The sequence below is a fragment of the Dermacentor variabilis genome, chromosome 9, assembly GCF_050947875.1.
Source record: "Dermacentor variabilis isolate Ectoservices chromosome 9, ASM5094787v1, whole genome shotgun sequence".
Classification (NCBI taxonomy): domain Eukaryota; kingdom Metazoa; phylum Arthropoda; class Arachnida; order Ixodida; family Ixodidae; genus Dermacentor; species Dermacentor variabilis.
This window is the reverse complement of record NC_134576.1, coordinates 126524527-126546210: the sequence shown is the minus strand read 5'-3', so window position 1 is coordinate 126546210 and position 21684 is coordinate 126524527. Positions and strand designations below refer to the sequence as shown.

Here is a 21684-nt window from a genome sequence, read left to right as displayed (position 1 = left end):
CCAAAAAACTCCCTAATGCTTTCCGAAGTCTGGTTAATAAAACTGCGGGCCACTGCGGTCGGGTCGACTAGGTTCTCGGTCACCTCGGAAACTCCAAGAACCACATTAGCTGTCCGCGATCGAAAGAGCCCCGTTTTATTCAGGGGCGCCGTGTACATCCCTGTACGAAGCACGGTGCGCTGCCGGAGCCATTACGGCGCATGACGGTTTGTATAGGGGGCTTCTCCGCCTTTCGTAGAAGGTCGCCGCGAGCTCGACGCTAAGGGCGCGCCGAAGTACAAAGCGGGGCGTTAAAAGCGCTGTCGGAACGATGGAACATTTCGACCGAGCTCTCACTCTCTTAAGAAGAGTCTTTTAAGAAACCTCTTAGCGACGTCACGCTAACGTGGTTTGCCGCAAACTCGTTGTAAAGCACGCTCGAGGTTTTCACGAACTCTGATGGAAGGTTGGTTCGTGGGTGTATAGAGACGACATTTTTTTTCTTCTCTCTCCCTCTCTCTCTTTCGCCTATTAGTTCAGACGCACCGTAATCGTCAGCCCTTTTAAGAGCTCTGTTGCGTTCACGTCTCGAAATGGTTTGTCTTCGCGTCGTTCGGTGAAGAGTGATGGCAGCGTTGCTGTGTGAGAATGGGTTAAAGCTTGACCGTGGAAAGTATAGGCGGATGTGTTCTTTTTTTTTTTCCGGCACGGTCTGTTGACGCGAGTTGTGTAAACAGCCCATTCAATCTTTCTTGTTGCAAAAGCTTTTCAATATCATCCGCACTTCTGAAACTTTCGGCTGAACGCATTTCAGCCCTCTTTCCTTCGTTGCACAGTTTCGGCATCCATTAAAGCGTCACTTTAGCTGCAGAGTTGAGATACTCTACGTACGAAGACCCGATACTTGTGAAAAAACACCAATAAAGCGGTTCACAAACGATTGAAGTCGTCGCCGCCTTCACTCCAGGAAAAAAGAAAGAAAAGAACGAAAGGGCGAATTTCGCCGCACCGCTGGGTTTGCGAAATCGTAAGCACTGAATGTATAAGAAATGTAGGCGCTTCATGGAAGGTGGCTGTTATTCCACGAAATATAGTTACGCGATCTTGCAAATATTCAATATTTCGAATACTAATCGAATAGCCTTCGCTTTCGATTCGAAAGTCCGCTATTCGAAATCGTCGAGTTTCACTTCTGTTCGAATGTGAGGGATAACACAGCCGATTGGAGTTGTCTGGGTAGAAACAGCAATGCAAAGTCGGAACTGTTTAGAACGATTCTGCTGAAGGAAAGATGCGGCTGTTACGCAGTGACACCTGCGCCTCAGTGAAATCGAAGTACCCATAACTCCTTCTCAACCGCGTGCGGTCGTTCAGCTAGAATGCCAGGGTTTGAAAGTTATAAAGCAAGCTTTTGCTTGGGGTCAACCCCCACTTGCCTATGCGAAAGATAAAGAAATGCATTTATGGGACAATCGATAGGCTCATTCGAATAAAATTTGGCTCATATGAAAAAAAATGAAACTTTAAATCGTGGTCACTATAAGAAGGAAAATGTTGAATAAGGGCTTGGAATATTTTTTACAAGGTTTGCCGAAAGCCGGTGCGTTTAAAGAAAAATAGTGAAGCACAAAGTTTACAAATCATTAACTCTGCATCAAAACGAGATATCGCAGTTCTGTAAATTGCATCTCTTTGAGCATTCAGAGCGGATAAACTTGATTTAGGAATTTACGGCTTTCGTGAATTTGTAACAATGTTTACAAAGGTTCTGCAAAAATCCCACTCACAATTCAATAGCATATTTCAGAGGAATCTATAATAAATCAATTTTGTCAACTTGAGATGTATTATTAGGTGCGTTTTACAAAATTGTGATATTTTTCATTTTGCGAATTTGATAGTCGTAAACTTTATTCTTTTGTTTTCTCGAATTTTGCAACTTTCAGCAATTCTTATAAAACAACGACAGCCTAGATAAAGCAATTTTCTGCCTGCAGTCAGTACATCTTGAGCTTTCTATGCAACCAGCTTCATCAAGCTTTCTGCGGTAGTTACCGGGTAAAGTGATTTTAGAGGTTCCATGCGTCTGAATAGGAGACCTCGAGATAAAAATTGCTCTTAAGGAGGCTACGAATCTGGGCCTGTATTCACAAAGCCTCTTCCACTAAAACTGTTCGTAAGAAGAAATTTCAGCCAATCCCTATGCTGGACATATTGTAAGAGTATGCTGGTGACCAATGGCAAAGAGCACTTACGAACAAGAAATTTTGTGAATGGAGTCCCTGTTGTGTCGACTCATTTGACCAGTCTGACCGTTTTTGCATTATATGAAAGAACAACGTGGAGTGATGTGGTATCAAACTTATCTCCTTCAACGACCACAACACTCTACGTCCATCCAGTGATCAAGCTGTTCTCTTGTTTTATAACTCTCATTGTCACTGGGTACCACGTGACTGAAAGCAGTTTACCATTTACGAGCCCATCCGTTGAGCGGGGGAACACAGTTGGGAACGGTATTACATGGGTGTATGAAATATTTTATACACGCCGATTTCTTTTAACCCGCGATTTCGCTCATTATTTATATATGACTTTGTTAAGGAATGAGAAAAATATTATGGTATTCTGTTCGGTAATCAAAGGTAGCGCTGTTCAGGTGTCGCAGATTTCACTATTGGAGTCTAGCTAAACACAGTTTTTCTTTTGTCATGACATACCGACTTGCCCGAACTGCCACGCTTTTGACCGCGGTTGGACGCATATTGCAATTAAACAGCAGCGGCGAGAAATAGCGCTTCATCGCGGCGCTATGGCGAAGGCTCCTTTTACGTCACACTACTACGTCACCGCGCGAGTTGCACAGAGAGCCGCACAAAATGAGGCCTTCGGAAATTTAGAAATGCGAATACTAGGCTTTAATGACAATTTCCTCCGACTTTAAGCGATAAACATGTGCCCTATGGTGACGTGTTCAATTTACGAGTGAATGAATTAATTTGTTTATTTACTAGCAAATTACGTCAACCTGTGCAGATAACTCATGCGTAGTGACGCAATTCGAGTAAATTTTATATGCATTGAAAAAAAAAGTGTTCTATAAGAAAAGACAAGACACATTGTATATGATTAACATTTTAGAATACGTATTCACGGTGTTTACTGCTTGGCTTGTAATTGGAGTCAAATGCCCTTTCGAGTGAAGCAAAACCTCCCTTTTTGTCTCCGGTTCCTTCTGTATCGTACTATGCGAAAACGGAATGAAATGATCTGAAAAATAAAATTCCCCGTCGATTGCGGTAATCCCTAATGCGAAATATGAAGGGCGCTCTATACGTATTTTCTTTTTGCAATATATTGGCCAGCGCGGATAATCAGCCTCATGCGGCGCATTGCAAACGGAGTTAAGTGCGGCGCGACTGCCTCTCTAATCGGGAGATCGCGAGGGGCAGCGCGTGGGCAACGCGTGGGCGCGATTCACAGCAGCCGCCGCAGACAGACCTCCGTTCACGCGGCGCTTTGTTTCCATACATGGTACGGGGGGACGCGCTCGCCGCATGCCATCGGTGAACAGACGACGGCACGCTACTCTGGCGCCATCTCGTGGCGGTCGTCACCGCAGAGCCCGTCTTGCGCGGCACTAAGCTTTTCTTCTCACGCTTTCCCCACACACTCATCCTCTGCTTTCTTCTTCGTGCTCTGTTCGCTATAGACCCCAGACTCTGCCCAGGCGGCGCTGCGGAAAAACACGTCACCAGCGCCTCCATCGCAGCCTTGGCGCGAACTGAGCAGTGCAAGAAGAGCTGTCCGCAAGCGAAGGTGCATAGGCCACAATGGACTTTCCTCTTTCGGTTACGTTGGGACACGGTTTCCTGAAAATCACGAACCTGCAAAGCTTCTTCCGCCCATCCACGCTTCGGAAAGGGAGGAAGCTCAGCAGGGCGAAGTACGTGTACAATATAAAAGAAGTCTCATGTGTTTTTTTCGGCATGCTGCAACTCGCAAGTACAGAGAGTATCAGGTTTGTTTATAGGCATATCAGCATAAAAATCTAAGCATTTCAAATTGGTTCATGTTGAAAATTTCCTGAACACAAGACTTAAATACCTCCTATATGTATATGCATTTTATCCTAATGTTTTTTTCTCGCAGTTATTTACAGAGAGTAAATCCTTCCATACCCCTTTTCAGGGCAGCAAACAGAAAACGTTTTCCAAGATCGCAAACAGCGTGCGAACATAACGAAAGTAAGCTGCCTACAGTGCCTGCGCGCCGCGTCATTCTGTCGCGCAGGAACTAAACCATCGCGCAGTTTCTTTGAACTTTTCGCAGATGCTTCAAGCAACACACGCACACATATAAACGTAAATAAACGCGACATCTTTTTTTACACACGTGCGTTACTTCGCAGTTTCTCATGCAGTGCTCCTACAGCAACTTTATTGCTCACATGTGAAAGACGCAGTCGAGCAGGCTCAGCACATTGCGAAACGTGCTAGCTGTATCGGCGCAGGACATACAAAATACCGAAACTAGAAATGAGCTCGCGATACAACGATGCTCTAGAATAGGATTTTGAATTCATAAACGAACCAAAATGTTTGGTTAAACAGACCAGATAAATCTGTCCGTTCCACTTGTTGAGTCAAGCGGAGGCGGACGTCTGTTAACTGGTGGAAGTATCGATGGCACATACACAAGATGGTTCGCAACGTTGTTTTTTCTGTTGCCAACGAAGTGGCAAATGCAGATTCTTGAGTTTTCGCTTGGTTGCCGCGGTCCTCCGTCAGGGCTACGCAACACAATTATAGCAGAACAACATTATCGCACTTTCTCATGCGAGCCGCTGTGTTGTGGTGAATGCAAGTAATTCGATTACACAACACGTTGAACGGCCCGTATCCAGCGCTCTCGCCTTTCCCCTTCATACGATCGCGACGGAAATCGGTAAAACTGAACGTTGTTATTCAGTCATTCAGTCCTTCCCGTTCATGGCGATTTACAACACAACAGTAGCGTCGATTGCGGCGTTTCTTCGTAGCGCGCGGAGCTATCGAGGTTGCTGCCGTTTCCTCCATCAGCCAGCAAGCGCTTGGCAGTTCGGCCACAGAACACCTATTCGACGGCGCGTCCGACTAGCGGAGAAATTGATAAGCTCTCTGTCTGAGATGTTAAATGCGCAAAACACTCGCAATGTGGACCAAAGTCTAGTTAAATCGTTGTTTCGCAGTCGCTAGCTGCATAGGCAACTTAGCAAGAAAGTCGGGCTTCGCACTACTCAGTTACTGCATCTTCGCACCGGCAGGTGGCACTACGCGTCTTACAAAACTCCAGAGTCTGACGCCTATCGCGTGCATTAGTCCGGCGCTGTGCTCAGCTCCGCCTTGGCTCCTTCATTCTTCGGTGCGCTCGTTCGTTCGGTTCACACTAAGTCTGGTTAGCCTCCCTGCCTTTCCTTCCCTTCCCTTCTCTCTCTCTCTCTCTCTCTCTCTCTCTCTCTCTCTCTCTCTCTCTCTCGGTTACGCCGAAGAAGGTCGCCTTATCGGGACGACGCCGACGTAAAATGCAGGAAAGGGCGCCTAAGAGCTGCGGTCTAGAGAGAAACTCATCATTGCCGGGACTGCCTAGTTTGTCGTTGGTGCGAAGCTTCGTTTTCGCTCCACTTGAGTTTGCCGGGGACAGGGGCAGAAAACTTGATTCTACGCCGTCGCTTAAGATCTTGTTTAACGTTTACAGAGAAGAACGGGACCGGACGTGCTTCCTGCCTTATGCGCTCCTTCCGGCCATTCTGCTTTATAGCGCCAAAGTCGTTTAAGTATCACGACCAGACCTGGTGATCAAACGAATGACTGCTTTTCGACTATTTTCTCTCGACTTCTGATGACCTTCTGGCTCGAGGAACGAATTAAAGGTTCTTGATGACTTCAGTTTCTCTCTCTCTCTCTCTTTTTTGTTGTTTCTTTTTGAGCTCAGAGCAATGGAGCGCGGATGGCACGGCGTAAGCTGTTAAGGGGCACATCTGAAATAAACACGATGGCAGAGTTTTGCTTTCCAAAGCAAAGTACACGTCAAGTACCATGCATAAAGCTTATCTTTATCTGGTTGTGGGAAGCCCCACTTAGACAACCAACGCACCATTGGCCTTACGGCCACGATAGAAGCGGTAATCATATTTCGAGCGCCAGATACCTCTCTGCTGTGTTCATTGTTTTAATCTCCATTCTATTCATTCTTAAGTACCATGTGATAAGGTTGACGTTTTCTGTTCTCTTAAAGAGGGGCTGCTGGGGAGACATACACGTACAGAGTACCTCAGCGTGTACATTTCTCTAGCAATCAGTAAACCAGTAAATAATAATCTTGACAATAATAACTAGGCAATTACGTTGATGAATGGTTATTGCAAGGAAAGGATTCTGCAGCTCCGCCAGAACGCGTTGTGGGTGAAAAATCAACGTAAGGATGAGGTCTTTCGAAAATAGTTCGAAGTAAGGCAATAATCAAATGGTGCAGGTTTCTTCGAAGCCTTCTTGATTTACAAGGTGGACGCTTGGTCGACACTTCAGTTTTATTGTATTGTAAGGCTGATGCAGCTGTGGCAGCTGTATCAGCCCACAACACAACATTTTATCTTGATCCAGTTTCCTTTATGTCAATTCAATCAATTCTTAGGAGGTAGAGGTGACAAACAGTGCAATGTCTATGAGCAGTTAGTGCATGAAGAAGTCTTCAACGACATATCTATAGGCGGAAACGTTGAGAAGGCTGACAATGAAAGTTTGGAGATGGTCCATTCATCGGCTGTATTCGGTATGAACATGTCGAAATACTAGCTCGCGTGAGGAGAATGGACGTCAGTTTTCTGGTGCGAAACAAGAAATAACACTCTGAGGTTTACACGTTGACGGTATCCTTGGTCTCTCACTCCGAAATCATCTTTTTGCCTACCAAGTATCTGCAAACCCTTATACACAGCGATATATTTGATACTTTCGAAGTATAATTGACAATTTCAATCGACGAAGTAGTAATTACCATAAGTGTTAGAATTAATTTTTTGAAAGACACTGCGAACATTAGTTCGAAAAATTACAACGCGAACTTTTCCTTGTTTTTGACAAAACGACATTCTTTTTTTGTCCTATTTCAGGATATAGTGCATTCATCATACATGAATATCTGTCTTCGCAACACAAGTTCCCGTCGCCCGGAGATAAAAATTCCGCCACGCCAACAGACGTCCTACGTTTACAACAAAAGTGATTTCATTGCAGAGGCAGCACTTATTGTCTGAAGCCTCACATTCTTCTGATAACAGCACTAGTCTTGTAACGACAACACACGCCCTCGCGCAACAATACGTCAGGGTTATTGTCGACTAAGTAGCATTTCGGGTAGCGACGCATTGTGATGTGTGTGCCTAAAACCGTGGCTTCCGAGCCAGACGAGTGGCAGACGAGCGGCAGACGAGCGGCAGACGAACCAGACGGACGGATACCAGGCAAACGGACAGGGAGCACCACCGCCTTTGCACGGTTGCATTCGGGCTCCAACTGCTCCGAATGCTAGTCCAGCCCCCAGTGGCAAACGCGGACGCGTGCACTGAGGTGGGAGGTGTAGAGGGGGGGGGGCAACATGACAATGATGACAGCACGCAAAGCGCTCATCACAGATGTCGTTATCGGAAGAGATAATTATGCCGAGTTTTCAGGATGGCATGCGTGCGCCAAACTTACCAAGAGGTCGGTGTCACTGCATTTTTCGGTGAACTCGAGACCGGCCAGCTTCCATGTTCCGCGCTTGTTGACGATCACGGACTGAGGGCACAGGTTTCGGTGAATCAGCTTGCACGAGTAGTGCAAGAATGACAGCGCCTCCGTGAGCTGCGTGAGAGCGAGAAAAAAAAAAGAAAAGAAAGAAGCAAGTCTGATTGTCTGCATAACTGCGCAGAGGGATTATATTTCCCCGACTTCTGGACCCCACGTATCTTACGGCAAATCCAATTAAACTAGAACGATTTCACTGTTTTAGCGCCTGGAGGCGTTTACAGAATGAATTCATGATAACAAGTCATTAATCTGATAATGAGGCGGCATGGGATTACTGATAATGACTCATCAGTCTGTCATCGAAGGCTGAGGGTGTAATAGGCTCACGATAAAGTATGAATCTGAAGTGTCAAATTAGGGTTGAAGGGACTCATGATAATTTCCCATGACTCTGGCATGAGAGATTTATGTAGCAAGAGACTCAAGATAACGACCCCGAAATTTGACATGATATGTCATCAAAAATTAAGGTGAAAGCCTCATGATAACGACTAACGGCTATCATCTGACATTTAGGGGGTAAGAGGCTATTGATACTTAGTCATGACTCTCCTCAGAGAATGACAAAAAAAGAAAAACTCGTGGCCTTGTCAGAAGATATTGAGGGGGCAAGAGCGTGAGCCGCCCCTACAGTGGGTAACAGGAAGCGCGTTTCGAACCAGCCGCGCGAAAAGGAGCAACAAGTTATTCCAAACAATATCGCAGTTTCAACAGTTCCGAATAATTTGAAGGGCAATTTGTCAGTCTAGTGGAGCAATTCGGCTAATTGCGCCACCTTTCTTTATTTTAATTAAACTTTGCATGTTCTGTGTATTTCTGAGACCCGGCGAAGTTCAAGAGATCACAGCACCCCGCTTTCAGCGCCTTCCTCGTTATTGGTGAGACTACATCATTCCTAATTCGTCCAATACTGAGGTAACCCTGAAAGTTGCCGTCCAGCATGCGAGTAACCAGATTAGTGAGAACTGACTACACCGTGGGTGCAAGACATTGCCGCTTAACAAAGAGATCTTAACAAAGCCTTCGTCGCTGCCACCACCTACGTCAACAAATTTAAGGAAACCGCCGCCAATTTTCTATGGCCCTCCTCTCTGTAATGCCTATGGCCACGAGAGTATCGAAAATAAAATAAGTAAATAGATGCCCCCTCCCCCAGTACAGGGTAGTCAACCGGACATATTCTCTGGTTAACCTGCCTATCTTTCCTTTGCCTTTCTCTCTCTCTCTCTCTCTCTTAACAAAGCCTTCCGCATGTCACTATCAGCGAAACGCTCAAATCAATTTGGACATTGAGGCGAAAGGATTTACACAGAGTGCTACTGACTGACGTTTGCACTTAGTTATGGCCCACTCACATTTTGTAATCACAATTAATTAGGGCAATGTGACCTCACATTACTGTCTTTTTATTTTGTTTATTTTTTTTTTCGTTCACTACCCATTATATGTCACCGCTTCCAACGAGCTAACCGCAAAATTAAGCCTTGCAGTCTAAACGAAGCCTTGAAAGCATGTTTCACTGCATAAAGGGTGTAACTAAGGAAAAGCCGTGCTGCAGAGAACGATGCAATAGAAATGAGATCACACTGGTGCAGTGTTGTTCACGCACGCAGCGCTTACAGAAACAGCTCGTTACGCCAACGATTTCACCATATGAGTGTTCCGAAAGCAAAAGACCCTCTTCGAAACAGGTTCTAACCTGAGCGCAGGGAGAGAAACGAGGAGGACAAGCAGACTGATTGAGTAGATTCAATTTCTGAAACGGCGTCTCTTCACCGGCTTTCGCGTCTCATTTAAACCTCATCTTGAGCGCGCGCGGGATGCCTTCCACGTCCTTCAGCCGCTCACGTATCCTGTTCTCCCTTTACCTTCGGCCATTCGCTTGCAATCGCAAACTGATTTCGCTCGGGCACGTCAGCCGTCAATGCTCTAAAGGAGCGGAGATGAAAACGAAATCACTTTCTTCTTTTTTTTTCCTCTCTTTTTTTTTATTCAAATGTGAAAGAAAGGCGTCAGTAGCAGATGCGGCACTGTCACGCCACCGTTTCGTTGACAATGCTGATGCGTGGAGCGACAGTTCCCGTTATTTGGTTACCTCCCTTATTTCCCCGACGAGAACTTGTTTCGGCGTTCCGTGAAATCGCTGACGACAATTTCGCACGCACACACACTCGGGTCGCGGAATCAATCAATTTTGAAGCGTTACCTACGCGTGCGTCTCGCTTCAGACTTATTGAAGATTTGTCCGCTGCATCTTGGAAGCGTCATTTTGCTGTCATTTTTATTACTGCTGAAGGCGTCGCATTCTTGAGCTCGACAACGCGCGTGCGAGTGTATAGTGAGTGGTAGCATTACGAAGGCAATGCAGTGTAATGCCACCGGGTAACTGAGGCAACGTGTCCTATAAAACCGTGCAGCAAGTTGACCTTCAATTTTGGCGAGCACAAAGTTGTCAACGGCCACGTCACACTGAACGCAAGGAAAGCGACAGCAACAGCACATATATTTGTAAGAAACTTAGAGCGCAGTAAAGATGACAGATTGAGAAAGTGGCACACAGCACAAGCTGACACTACACAACCGCACACTTTCAGAATCACAAGAGACTCAAATATCAATTGGTCAACCTTTGGATCCTACTGCAATAATACGAATGCTATATAAAGTAGGCATTTAACGTTACTTGGGTATGTTGCTTAGGCATGTTACTTCTTGCGTATGCGAGGACCGCTGCGAATTCGCTGTTTTGCTGACAGTCCAGGCCAGATTGTTGCTCAGTGTGAGACTGGGCATAATCGATTATCACCTACAGGCTACGACGCACCTCAGTCACAGGACGAAGAGGTTAATAAAAAATTACCGACGATTACGTTACTTCCTAATGCGAAATGTGAGCGCAGCAAATAAGCTGTTTCACCTTTTGGATAGATTGAGGCAAAGAAATCGAGCAACACATGTATGCGCTATCACATAATTTTTTTTTTATTTTTCACACGTATTCCTTTAACAAAGACTCCACTAACAGTTCTTGACAGTCATGAAGGAAGCTTTGTGGTCGGAGAAATAGACTGATATATGTTCGACTTGGTACACCAATGCTTGATTCTCAAAGACGAGATCTATACAAGTGCCTCGCGAGGTTGTCACAGCCGTGGGGGAAGCAGAGGCTAAGCGCCGCCGCCGAGAAGACCCTGCCGTTCGCGCCGCCGAAGCGGAGGCTCATCGCCGCCGTCGAGAGCAACCAGCAGTAAGCGAGGCTGAAGCAGAAGCTCATCGCCGCCGCCGAGAAGACCCTGCAGTTCGCGCCGCCGAAGCGGAGGCTCATCGCCGCCGTCGAGAGCAACCAGCAGTAAGCGGAAGCGGAGGGGGGCGGCGTGTACACCCAGCGGCAAACGATGGGGGCAGAAGCGCGCGCAGCAAGCGGACAACACGATAAAGGGAGGAGGGAAGAGATAGCAGCGACTGACTGATGCCGCTGACGGCGATAGTGAGTCAACCCCAGCTATCCGCCACACAAGAACAGGGGGGGGGGGACCCTTTCCTCCTCTTTCTGCATGGCGGCGACGGTGTTCTATGCAGTCACGTTAACTTGACTCTCTAGCGGCGTCAGCGGCATCCAGCGGTATCAGTCGGTCGCTGCTAGCGCTGGGGGGATGAAAGGGGGGCGGAGCTGGTTACGAGGCCGACGACGACGCCGACGACGACGCCGACGACGACGACGACGCGAAACCCAGGAACGGACGCCAAAGAGCTGCGCTCTAAAAACACACTTAAGTTACGATGTGCGGTGAAAGTGTGCACTATTGCTTGACTACTTAGGTGAGAAGAGGTTGGCCACCTGACTTCTACGTATTAACGCAGAAGTCAGGTGATCACCCTCTTATCGATAAGCTCGCTGCGTTCACAGTAACGATTTTTCGTTGCTCAGCTATTTGTTTACCGACACTTTTTTCGTGCGTCTTACTCAACAAAGGCTTTTATGCCAGCTTGAAATTTTTACTGAGTTATTCTTTCAAGAATTTTGCCGAATTTCACACGTCGCGTGCAGAAACGAAGTGTCCTATATTTCAGTTCTTGTAACGCACTTATGTTTCATCTTGGACGACTCAAATGTGCTCTATTTTGTTATATATACTAGTCAATCCTGTTCTATAGCGCGTTATATGTTGTTCTGCGCGAGGACCGTTCTTCTAGGTTATGCGCTCCTGTTGTGAAAGTACAGCACCTGTGCCTCTTCGTTCTTGATACCCGAATTTTGTCGCCATTATGAAATTCTCCGTGAGGCAACCTTAAGCTTGCAGTTGATGATCGGCGTTCATAAGGTTGGCCAAAATAAGCCGCACTAGCGTCGTTTAACGTGGTAATTATGCTTTAATTACCCTTTCTAAATGCGTCCTCATTATATTGAAAAAATGCGCCTCGTAACACTACAAGCTCGTTCTTATCGCGCTAAAAAAACGAATTCCGTATATACATAGATTTTTGTGTTGTTAATAAACCGCAATGAATCAAACAGGGGGTAAGGAATACGTAGGAATCGCCACATGAGCAGCGTCGTGAGCTTTTGTTTGCTCACGCTCAATAATTCCGCTCGCTATTCAGGGTCAAGTGTTTTCTTTTCTTTCTTTCTTTGTGAGAGAAATTCTTATCGCCATTTCGTTTCGCTGTATCCTCAAGTTGTTGAAAACTAGTTGTCACGTCACTACTTCCTTTTAGCGCCAATCTGCGCGGCCCCATTTTACTTATTTTCTTCCTTCCTCTCTTCATTTCCTTCCATGCACTTTTTCTTTTTTTTTTTGCGAGGCCAAGCGAAAGATTCTGCCCCGTGTGAATTGCTCCCCGTCACGCTAGCATTCTCTCTTTGTTCTCCATACTTCTCACGCAATACCGCGCTGTTCACTGTTCGGTCCTAATGTCTCAAAGTCGTAGTCCACGTAGCACGCCTAAAAGCGCCCGAAGCGCTCACTCTAAAAGTTCGCCACCAGCGCGCCCTTAGATTAAATTCCGCGAGTCAAAGCAAGGACAACCACCCTGATGTCCCGAGCAGACGCAGATACGGGAAACAGGGAACCGTTCGCGAGGGACTAAAAGGAATGCAAATACAGAAGACGAGAAAGAAAGAAAAGACGACTGGAGAAACAAGAGACAGTTAAACTGGCGAATCGAAAGGCGTCGGCGAGGCGGTCACGGGACGATCGCGTCTTCGCGCTCATTTACGTAGGATTTACTCGCCCGCAACGCTCCTTACGCGCTCCTCCATGGTTGAGTAAAGGTAACGACCAAGATGGCGCTTCCAGTTCATCGATTTTCGTCGCTATTGTGCGCTGATAGAGGAACAACGGAGAGACATCGCTCAGCGGCAGGAACGACGAGAATTTGGAGACTGCGACGCGGTCCCATTCAGTGCGCGTGTGGGCTGGCACCATTCTTTCGAGGGAACTCTAACGCGAAACTTTATATCATGCCGTGCCGGTAGATCGGTCTTCGTGACATCTATCTGCGTTTACACAGAGGGCAAAGAATAGTGTCTTGTTAGCAGAGAAGAAGACGAGCAGAGGAGAATTGTAGAATCTAGATACCTTCCAAAATAGTATAGGTGGTCCATCTACTGTGATAGCAATGAGGACGACGTAGCAACGACGATAGCGGTGGAAACCACAGCAAGAAAGAATGTAATGGTAGCCTCGTGGCACGGCCGGTTGCGATAGTGCGATGACTACGAATACGACGACGACTGAGACGATGACGAATGCAATAATAACGATCACCAAGACAATGACGAAGAAGAGAACGTGACGGCAAAAACTATGACGATGAAGACAATCGAAGACGATCACAACGAGGATGAAGAGGACAATGATGAAAACAAGATTATGATGAAAACTACGAAGAAGAAGGAAACGATGACAGAGACAAAGCAGACGAAGACTACTACCAAAAATAATACAACCACAAAGACGAAGATGATGATGAAAACTACGATGACGACGGTAAAGAATGAAGACAACGATGACAAAGGCAACGACGATGAAGACGGCAGCAACGAAAATGGCAAAACTGACCGGTACGATGAAGACAAGATTATGATGCAAGCTATGACGAAGAACACTATGATGATCACAGCGATGATGGAGCCGACAATGATGAAGACGACATTATGATGAAAACTACGAAGGAGAAGGAAACGATGACAGAGAGAAAGCAGACGAAGACTACTGCCAAAAAGAAGACAACTGCAATCACGATGATGATGATGATGATGATAACTATGATGACGACGGTAACGAATGAAGACAACGATGACAAAGACAACGACGGCGAAGACGTCAGCAACGAAAAGGGCAAAAACGATCAGAATGATGAAGACAACTTTATATTTCAAACTATGACGAAGAGGAAAACTATGACAAAAGGCAAAGCATACAAAGACGACTACGACGGACAGATGATGATGAAAAATACGATGACAAAGACAACGGCGACAACGACGACGAAGGTAACGATGACAGAGACAAAGTAGACTATCACAACAACAGCGAAGGCGACCATACCAATGCAGACAACTATGACTATGACAACAATGGGTGGGAAGACAACGTCCATGACGATGTGTTTGACACCTCACGCATCGAGAAGCAGAGTTCAAATGGTTGGGGGAAATGGAGTCTTCCAGCTTCGTATTCTTGAGGCACCGAAACATAAAGATAATAATAAAGAAAAATCGCTTTAAAATTTGTACTTACAAAGAAACTATGCTTGGAGGCTTTCGCTGGCTATGGTGTTAGGCTGCTGAGCACGAGGTCGCGGGATCGAATCGCGGCCACGGCGGCCACATTTCGATGGGGGCGAAATGCGAAAACACCCGTGTACTTAGATTTAGGTGCACGTTAAAGAACCCCAGGTGGTCGAAACTTCCGGAGTCCTCAACTACGGCATGCCTCATAATCAGAAAGTGGTTTTGGCACGTAAAAACCCCATAATTTAGGCTCTCGCTCGCGAACCGCGAGTCTGAGCACTTCAATCGGTGCCACAAATTAATACAGTAATCTAGCGTGTTTGTGCCATTTTCACGTAGAAAACTTTTCCAACCGCCCTCCTTTACAATTTCTGGACATTCTCTAACACTCTATGAGGCTGCACAAAAACTTAATTTTTCCGAACCTATAGCATGCCTGAAATCTGTCCTGCCTCTCCCTCTCTTTCGCGGCTTAAGTGTAGGATAGTCAACCAGGCTCATTATACTGTGAATCTTTCTGATGCTTATTTTAAATTTTGCTGATTTTCGAGCACAATGCAGTCATTTCTGAAAAAAAAGAAGACAGACTAAATTTGAGGGTATTAAGCCACAAAACCACAATCGGTTTATGAGGCGCGGCGTAGTGGGAGACTCCGGAATAATTTTGACCACGTGTACTTATTCAGCGGGCCTGTTAAGCTAAGTAAAGGAACGTTGTTGCATTTCGCAGTCGTGGAAATGCGACCGCCGCCGCCGGCATTGAACCTGCGACCTCAAGTTCAGTAGCGCAACGCCATGGCCACAGGGCTAGCTGGAGAATAGTCCTTTTCGCTATCATTACACGTTTACAACGATATACAGAAGAGATAACATCAACATTTAAATTGACTAATACAATATTGATTACACCCATTAAATTATTAAACCTCAGAGTTGTCTAAGTGATTCTACTAGTTTTGTATTAGGTTTTGTGTTTTTGCGCACAGTTTCGATAGGAGCTGCTGATCACATATACAGGGTGTTCTTTTTTTCTTTAGCTCCACCAATTTTTTCTTTAAGATTGACTGCGGCAGATAGCACTATTTTAACCCTTGATATAAATTACTCGATGAGGTGGCCATTACTTCTACGAGAAATGAAAATGTTCAATTGAATAATTAGCCTAATTGAGCTACTTAGGCTTTTAGTTATTTGCTTTACGCCCCATATTTATTTATTTTTTTATTTATTTCACGCACTTTCAGGCCCGAAGGCGTTACAGAAAGGAGTGGAGTCAAAAGAAGAAGTAATGCAGTAAAAATACAAACAAGAAGTATAAACAAAAATATTAACAAAAGGCATTCTGAACAGTGGTCTTGAAGTTGGTAGAGTCGGTGATGAGTGCGATTGTTGCAGGAGGGCGATTCCAGTCCGTGCTTGAATGAGTGACTGTACCGGTTTGTAAGGCACAATGGCACCCCGATTTTAAGGCTGTGGTCTGTGCGGGCCGAAATATAAGACGGAGGGGGCAAGAAGGGTTTCCTTTAAAAGGGGGTCCAAGTGAAAAAAAGCTTTGTGGAGAAGGGAGAGACGGGAATACTTGCGGCGTGACGAAAGATCAGGTAGGTCTACGATTTAGATCTGTGGATTATGAGAAGGAAGGAAGGAAGCAAAACCAGAAGCGAAAGAATTATAGTCGCTGAGTTTGCACGACGTATCCATTTGGAACGAATTCTCTGAACAGCACCATTTCCGAGATATCAATTTTCAAAGCTTTCGATGAAATGCACTAGCGTTCCAGTTACTTCCTGAAGAAACCGCTGCTTTATGCATTGAAGCACGAAGGTAATTGGAACACCAATGCATCTCGACGGACACTCTGAAAATTAATATCTCAGAACTGGCGCTGTTCAGAAAATTCATTACAAATGGATACGTCGTGCGAACTCAGCGGCTATAATTCGTAGATTGAAATGTATGAGGCGTAAGGTAATTAATTAAATAAATAATTAGCATAATTACTTTAATTAATCATTTGAACATTTTTATTTCTCGTAGAAGTAATGACCACCTCATCGGGTAATTTAATCAAGGTTTAGGATAGGGCTATCTACCGCAGGAAATGTTCAAAAAATTTGGTGCAGCTGAAAAAAACAACAACAAAAAAAACCTGATGGAGTGCTGATGGAGAATGGGTTCCGCTCAACACACGGTAAGAAAAAAAAAAAAAAGCTGCGGAGGCATTGTACAGCACGTCCGGTAATCCTTAAAGGGACACTAAAGCGAAATAATAAAGCAGTTTAGACTAATAAAGCATTGTTTGAGAACTCTGCAGGCAGTCATTTCAAAATAATAGTTAGCTTATTAGATGAGAAAATGAAGCTCGAAGTATCAGTATTTGAATTTCGGGCCGAAACCTCGACGCCGGTACGTCATTGGGACGTCAGGGATTCCAAAGTACGTTATCGAATTTGGGCCGCGTTGACTGAGCAAAGGTTCCCGAAATTTGCCATGTTTAATATTTGGTTCCTTTAGAACCCAATATAGTCAACCTGTACCGCTATATAATTAAGTAGGCCCTAGAAACTGCCATCAACATCCATGACGTCACAGCGACCAGGTGCGCGAACTTCAAGGCGGCGTCGCCACCAGTCTTTCGTTCTTGCGCTTTTTCTTGCTTCCCGAGCGTCTTTTTGTGGTAAGAGTGGTGTTTTCGGTGTCGTATAGAAAGGTCATTTACTGATGCAGAAGAAATCGTTTTTCTCTCTAGTGTCCATTTAAAGTGCAAAGCGTGAAACATTTTTGCACAAAACGTTGTCATACGACAGTCGACAGTATTCTGACAAAATTTCAGGAACGCAGCACGAGCAAGGCCTTATTCGGCCACCGCCTTTCTTTGTTTGTCTACATGCCAGGCGAAAGAAAAAAAAATAAATCGTACGCGGCCTCGTTTGCAGCTGAAGCGCGATGCTGGGCGTAATGGTGATGCATACCTGAGCAATTAGCGAAGACAAACTATTGCATCTAGGAGCAGCACGCTGGAGCAAATTAGCTTCAAGTGTTGTTTTCGGGCCGCATCTCCAACTAAACAACATGGCGATGTGATTAATTAACCAGCCTGCGAGTATGGGCGGCAGCGTAAGCAACGAGCACCTGCTGTCGCACTTCAGCTACCTTAACTACCGACCGTACAGGCAAATTAACGACAGAAGGATAGCTTGCAGAGAAGAAGGGAAGAAAACAAAAGACAACAGCGATAACGTTCAGTAAGCAACGGGCTCGAAATATCTCTCACCCACAGAGCGTTTTGCCCTAGCCCCGTTCTCGCAGCAAGCAGTAATCTTCTTGAGAGCTTCATCTTAAACACACTCACTAGACACGTTCTACACTTATAGCTTCGGAGATTGCAATACCGGCAGCACCGCATTTCAGCTTACCGAACTTAGCTTACGCGCTAAGCTTTGAAGCCTTGCTTGAAGCGCTGAACAAACGAGCAAAACCAGGGCCTTAAAGCAGGAAATGTTCGAACATGCCCCCGTGTTCTGGAACAAGCGCAGGTTACCGCCGAAGAAAAAAGAAGCCCGAACAGATCGACGGTGCGGATAATCTAATATTCGCCGTCGTCGGCCCCGTGTATGTATACGCGCTGTCCTCTCTCTTCGGATCCTCTCGCCTACGCCATCGCGGATTACCTGGCCAGGAAGGCATGTCGGGGCACCGCGGGATGCCAGTACCTCTTAGCGCACAGACTACGTCTAAAGCGGAATCTGATTACACGCAGGCGCGGTACATCGAGACTGCACACTGTAGAGAGAGGCCGCGGAGGAGTAAACACCTGGCCCGGTTCCAGTTTTCTGCGTCTCGCCGGAGAACGGCGCCCCGATTTCCAGCTCTTTGTGTGTGCGCTCCCGCGATGGGTGCCGGCTTAATCGCGCACGGTCGAGTGAGAGCTCGACCTTGGCGCTCATTATCGAGCACGGTGCGCCCGAAAAAGAAAATTAGGAAAAGACGGACAAAGGGCGAGAGAACGGCCACCGTTCCGTTCAACGCATTTCGCGCGCCGCCAGAGTCTTCAGCGCGGAGAGGGGAGTGGGGTGGGGAGCCGCCGTTCTTTTCCATGCATGCATGACAATGAAGTTGTTGTTGCGTGCCCTGAGTGCAATTAGATGAAAGGGGAAAAAAAAGAAAGGTGTGCCTTTGTTCCCTTCTCAGTCATGGCACTTTCGGGACCGAGCAGGGAACACAGAAGGAAGCGAAAGAGAGAGGGAGAGAGAGAAAGGGAAATTGTAAGCGACTGTAATGTCGGAAGTACAAAGCCTGGTTCCAAGTCATTCGGTCCCAAGAATGAAAACCACTCATTTCCCGGAGTTCAGCATGCGTGGGGGTAAAAGGTGCGGGGCAAATGTAATTCCGAGTGCGCGCCATGTCCGGGAAAATAGAGAAGAAAAATGCTTTTGGAGAAAGTTTAGGCGACACTGCGGCTCTGAGCATGTGGAATATAGCGCCTCAAGGTAATGCAAAGGATGCCATAGATCCACACGAACAAACAGAAAAGCGAGAAAGCAATGTCACTTCCTTTAGAAGACGCCTCCTTCATTCGCCTGCTTATGTTGAGAAAAGAGGACAGAGACGGCTGCAGCCGGAACTCTTCCGTATACGTCACCGTCGATGAACTCCCAGGCGCACGTTTGCAGCGCGTTGTGACATACCAAAGCTTGCTGCAGCAGAGGAGATTTATCGGTGTTGCGAAGATTCTCCTGCTCATATGTAGTCGACAATACGATACAATACAATACAACATAATACAATACAATACAGTACAATACACAGATGTAGTCGACAAACGTATACGTGGATGTATTCACCTCCGAGTCGTCAGTTGTAGCTAAGCGCAACAGAGTGTCGCCACCGCTGGCTTTTATACCAAATTTGCATTTGGCGTTTCTAACCAATCTTGTTTTATATTTCGATTGGTTTCAGACTGCTATACATCTGGGGATAGTGTGGGGGTTCACTTAATTTTAAATGCGCTTGTTTTTTGAGTGTAAGGCACCAAAAGATTGTGTCATTATCGACTTGATTGAGAGACGGTCTGATTGACTTAAGGGGCTTACCGTCGCAAAGTAATACTGCGGCTACGAGGCCTGCTGTAGAGGACGGGCCCGGATCAATTTCGGCCACCTGGAAATCGTTAACGCGTCTCTGAACGTAAGTACGCGAGCTTTATTCGCACTTGTTTTTTCATCGAATACGGCCGCTGCGGCTGGAAACCAAACCTAGGATAACCCTCCGGGACGTTCTCATGAAGTACGAAGTGCGTTGGCGTATTTTCCGCATACCTGACATACATGGTTTGTCCAGTGTGCGTTCACTGTGACGTCGGGCGGCGTCGCTGGGCTTCTCAGGCGCCTATGGGCCTGGTGTACCTGCTAAGGCGTCTTCTCTGTAGTGTGCGCGTTTGTGATGGATACAGTAAGAATAGGGCGTCGTCGTTGCATCTCTTGAGTTGGTTGCGGCGTGTTTCTTTTGTCGCCCCAGTTCTGACACTGCAGGCCCGAGTGACAGGAGGACGCGGTAAACTTGGTAACACAATCGGGATTCGAAAAAAAAGAAGAACACAACCTCGTGTCATAGTGCGTCTTTCCCGCAAAGACCGATGTCTCACCTGTAAGAGTCCGTACTTGATCTCGATGTCCAGGAATTGATAGTCCCTGATCTCGTGCGGCAGGCACTGCGGCAGGCGATCCTCGAGACAGTTGAGGATGTTGGCCAGGCTGCCCAGCACTGGTTCGGTGGCGAACGCCAGGGTTTCGCTGCCGGGAAAGAAGATAGAAAAGAAAAAAAGAACAGAGAAAGTAAGGCGTGTTATGAAGTTGAGAAAAGAAAAGAAGAATAATTATATAGCAATCACGTAGAGATTGAGGATTCCCGTAGTTAACGAAGGAAGCTGTGATTAGCCCAGGCAAACTCCGATTGGCCTAGTAAAATATGTCCCAGGAGGCGCAAACAAGCTCTACTTTGAGAAGTCCTTAACCGATTTGAATGAAATTTGTTACATTTGATAGAGAGAGTCGGGATATACCCAATAGCGGAAGCATAATACTGATTTACAATTTGAAGCTTTATTGAAAAAAAATGGCCGATAATTTGTAAATAAAGAAACAGAACCAAGAAATTTAAAACCAAATACTCCCCCCCCCCAAAAAAAAAGAAAGAAAGAGAAATAGAGAAAGAATACGCGACTCCGTGATCGACGCAGCAGTTAGACTGTCAAAGGTGGACAAATACGACTTATTATGTTAGTATAGAAAAGGTGAACCTGTTCTTATAAAGAAAGAGTTCTTGCCCCAGTGCTGTTCGTAAGAACAGGTGGAGAGCCAATCGCGATGTTGGACATAATGTAAGCGTAAGTAATTGACCAATGGAAAACACCGTCATCGTGTGCAGTGCTCACAAAAACACGAAACGACAGAAAACGAAGTGTACACCGGACACGCGCTGCACAAACGACCTGCTCGAGTTTCAGTCTTAATGGCAAACAGGGTCTTAGGAACGAAAAGCTTTGAAAATTCGGCCCCTGTTTCACAACGCGCATCGTTTCCTCATGTATTTCTTCTGCGTAGCGCATCTCAAAACACATTGCGCGCTACCATAGATTTTGCATTGCGCTCTGATTGCAATTCACTGCTGCATGCCGTAGGCTAAGCGGGGCTAATCATTGCCGCGGAAATAGTATTGATACGCCAAATTAGCTTTAGGATGGATGTTAGAAACTGAAAAAAAAAAGAGTGAGTTTAGACAAATTCACGCACCGCTGCAGCTAAGAGTTTACATATTGTGTGATCTCAGATGAGGATGCATATTTTCTCAGCCTGGCCACTGGGCAGCCTCATGTTTGGCTTTCAAGACTGTGCCATTAATGCAACACACACACACACACACACACACACACACACACACACACACACACACACACACACACACACACACACACACACACACACACACACACACACACACACACACACACACACACACACACACACACACACACACACACACACACGCACACACACACGCACACGCACACGCACACACACACACACACACACACACACATCCAACACAATGTTGGAACCGAATTGACGCAGTGCTTGCTTG

General features: G+C 46.1%; 1 protein-coding gene across 2 annotated transcripts in view; it reads right to left on the bottom strand.

Annotated features, from left to right (window-relative positions):
* The window catches only part of bma (SCY1-like protein bma), a 141315-nt gene that overhangs the window by 66201 nt on the left and 53430 nt on the right, over positions 1-21684 (bottom strand). For both annotated transcript variants that reach the window (XM_075669279.1, XM_075669280.1), the window contains exons 4-5: positions 20189-20336; positions 7716-7862 (exon numbers count right to left, since the gene is read on the bottom strand). In XM_075669279.1, the coding sequence (XP_075525394.1) occupies positions 7716-7862; positions 20189-20336 (295 nt within the window). The remainder of the gene's footprint in view (positions 1-7715; positions 7863-20188; positions 20337-21684) is intronic.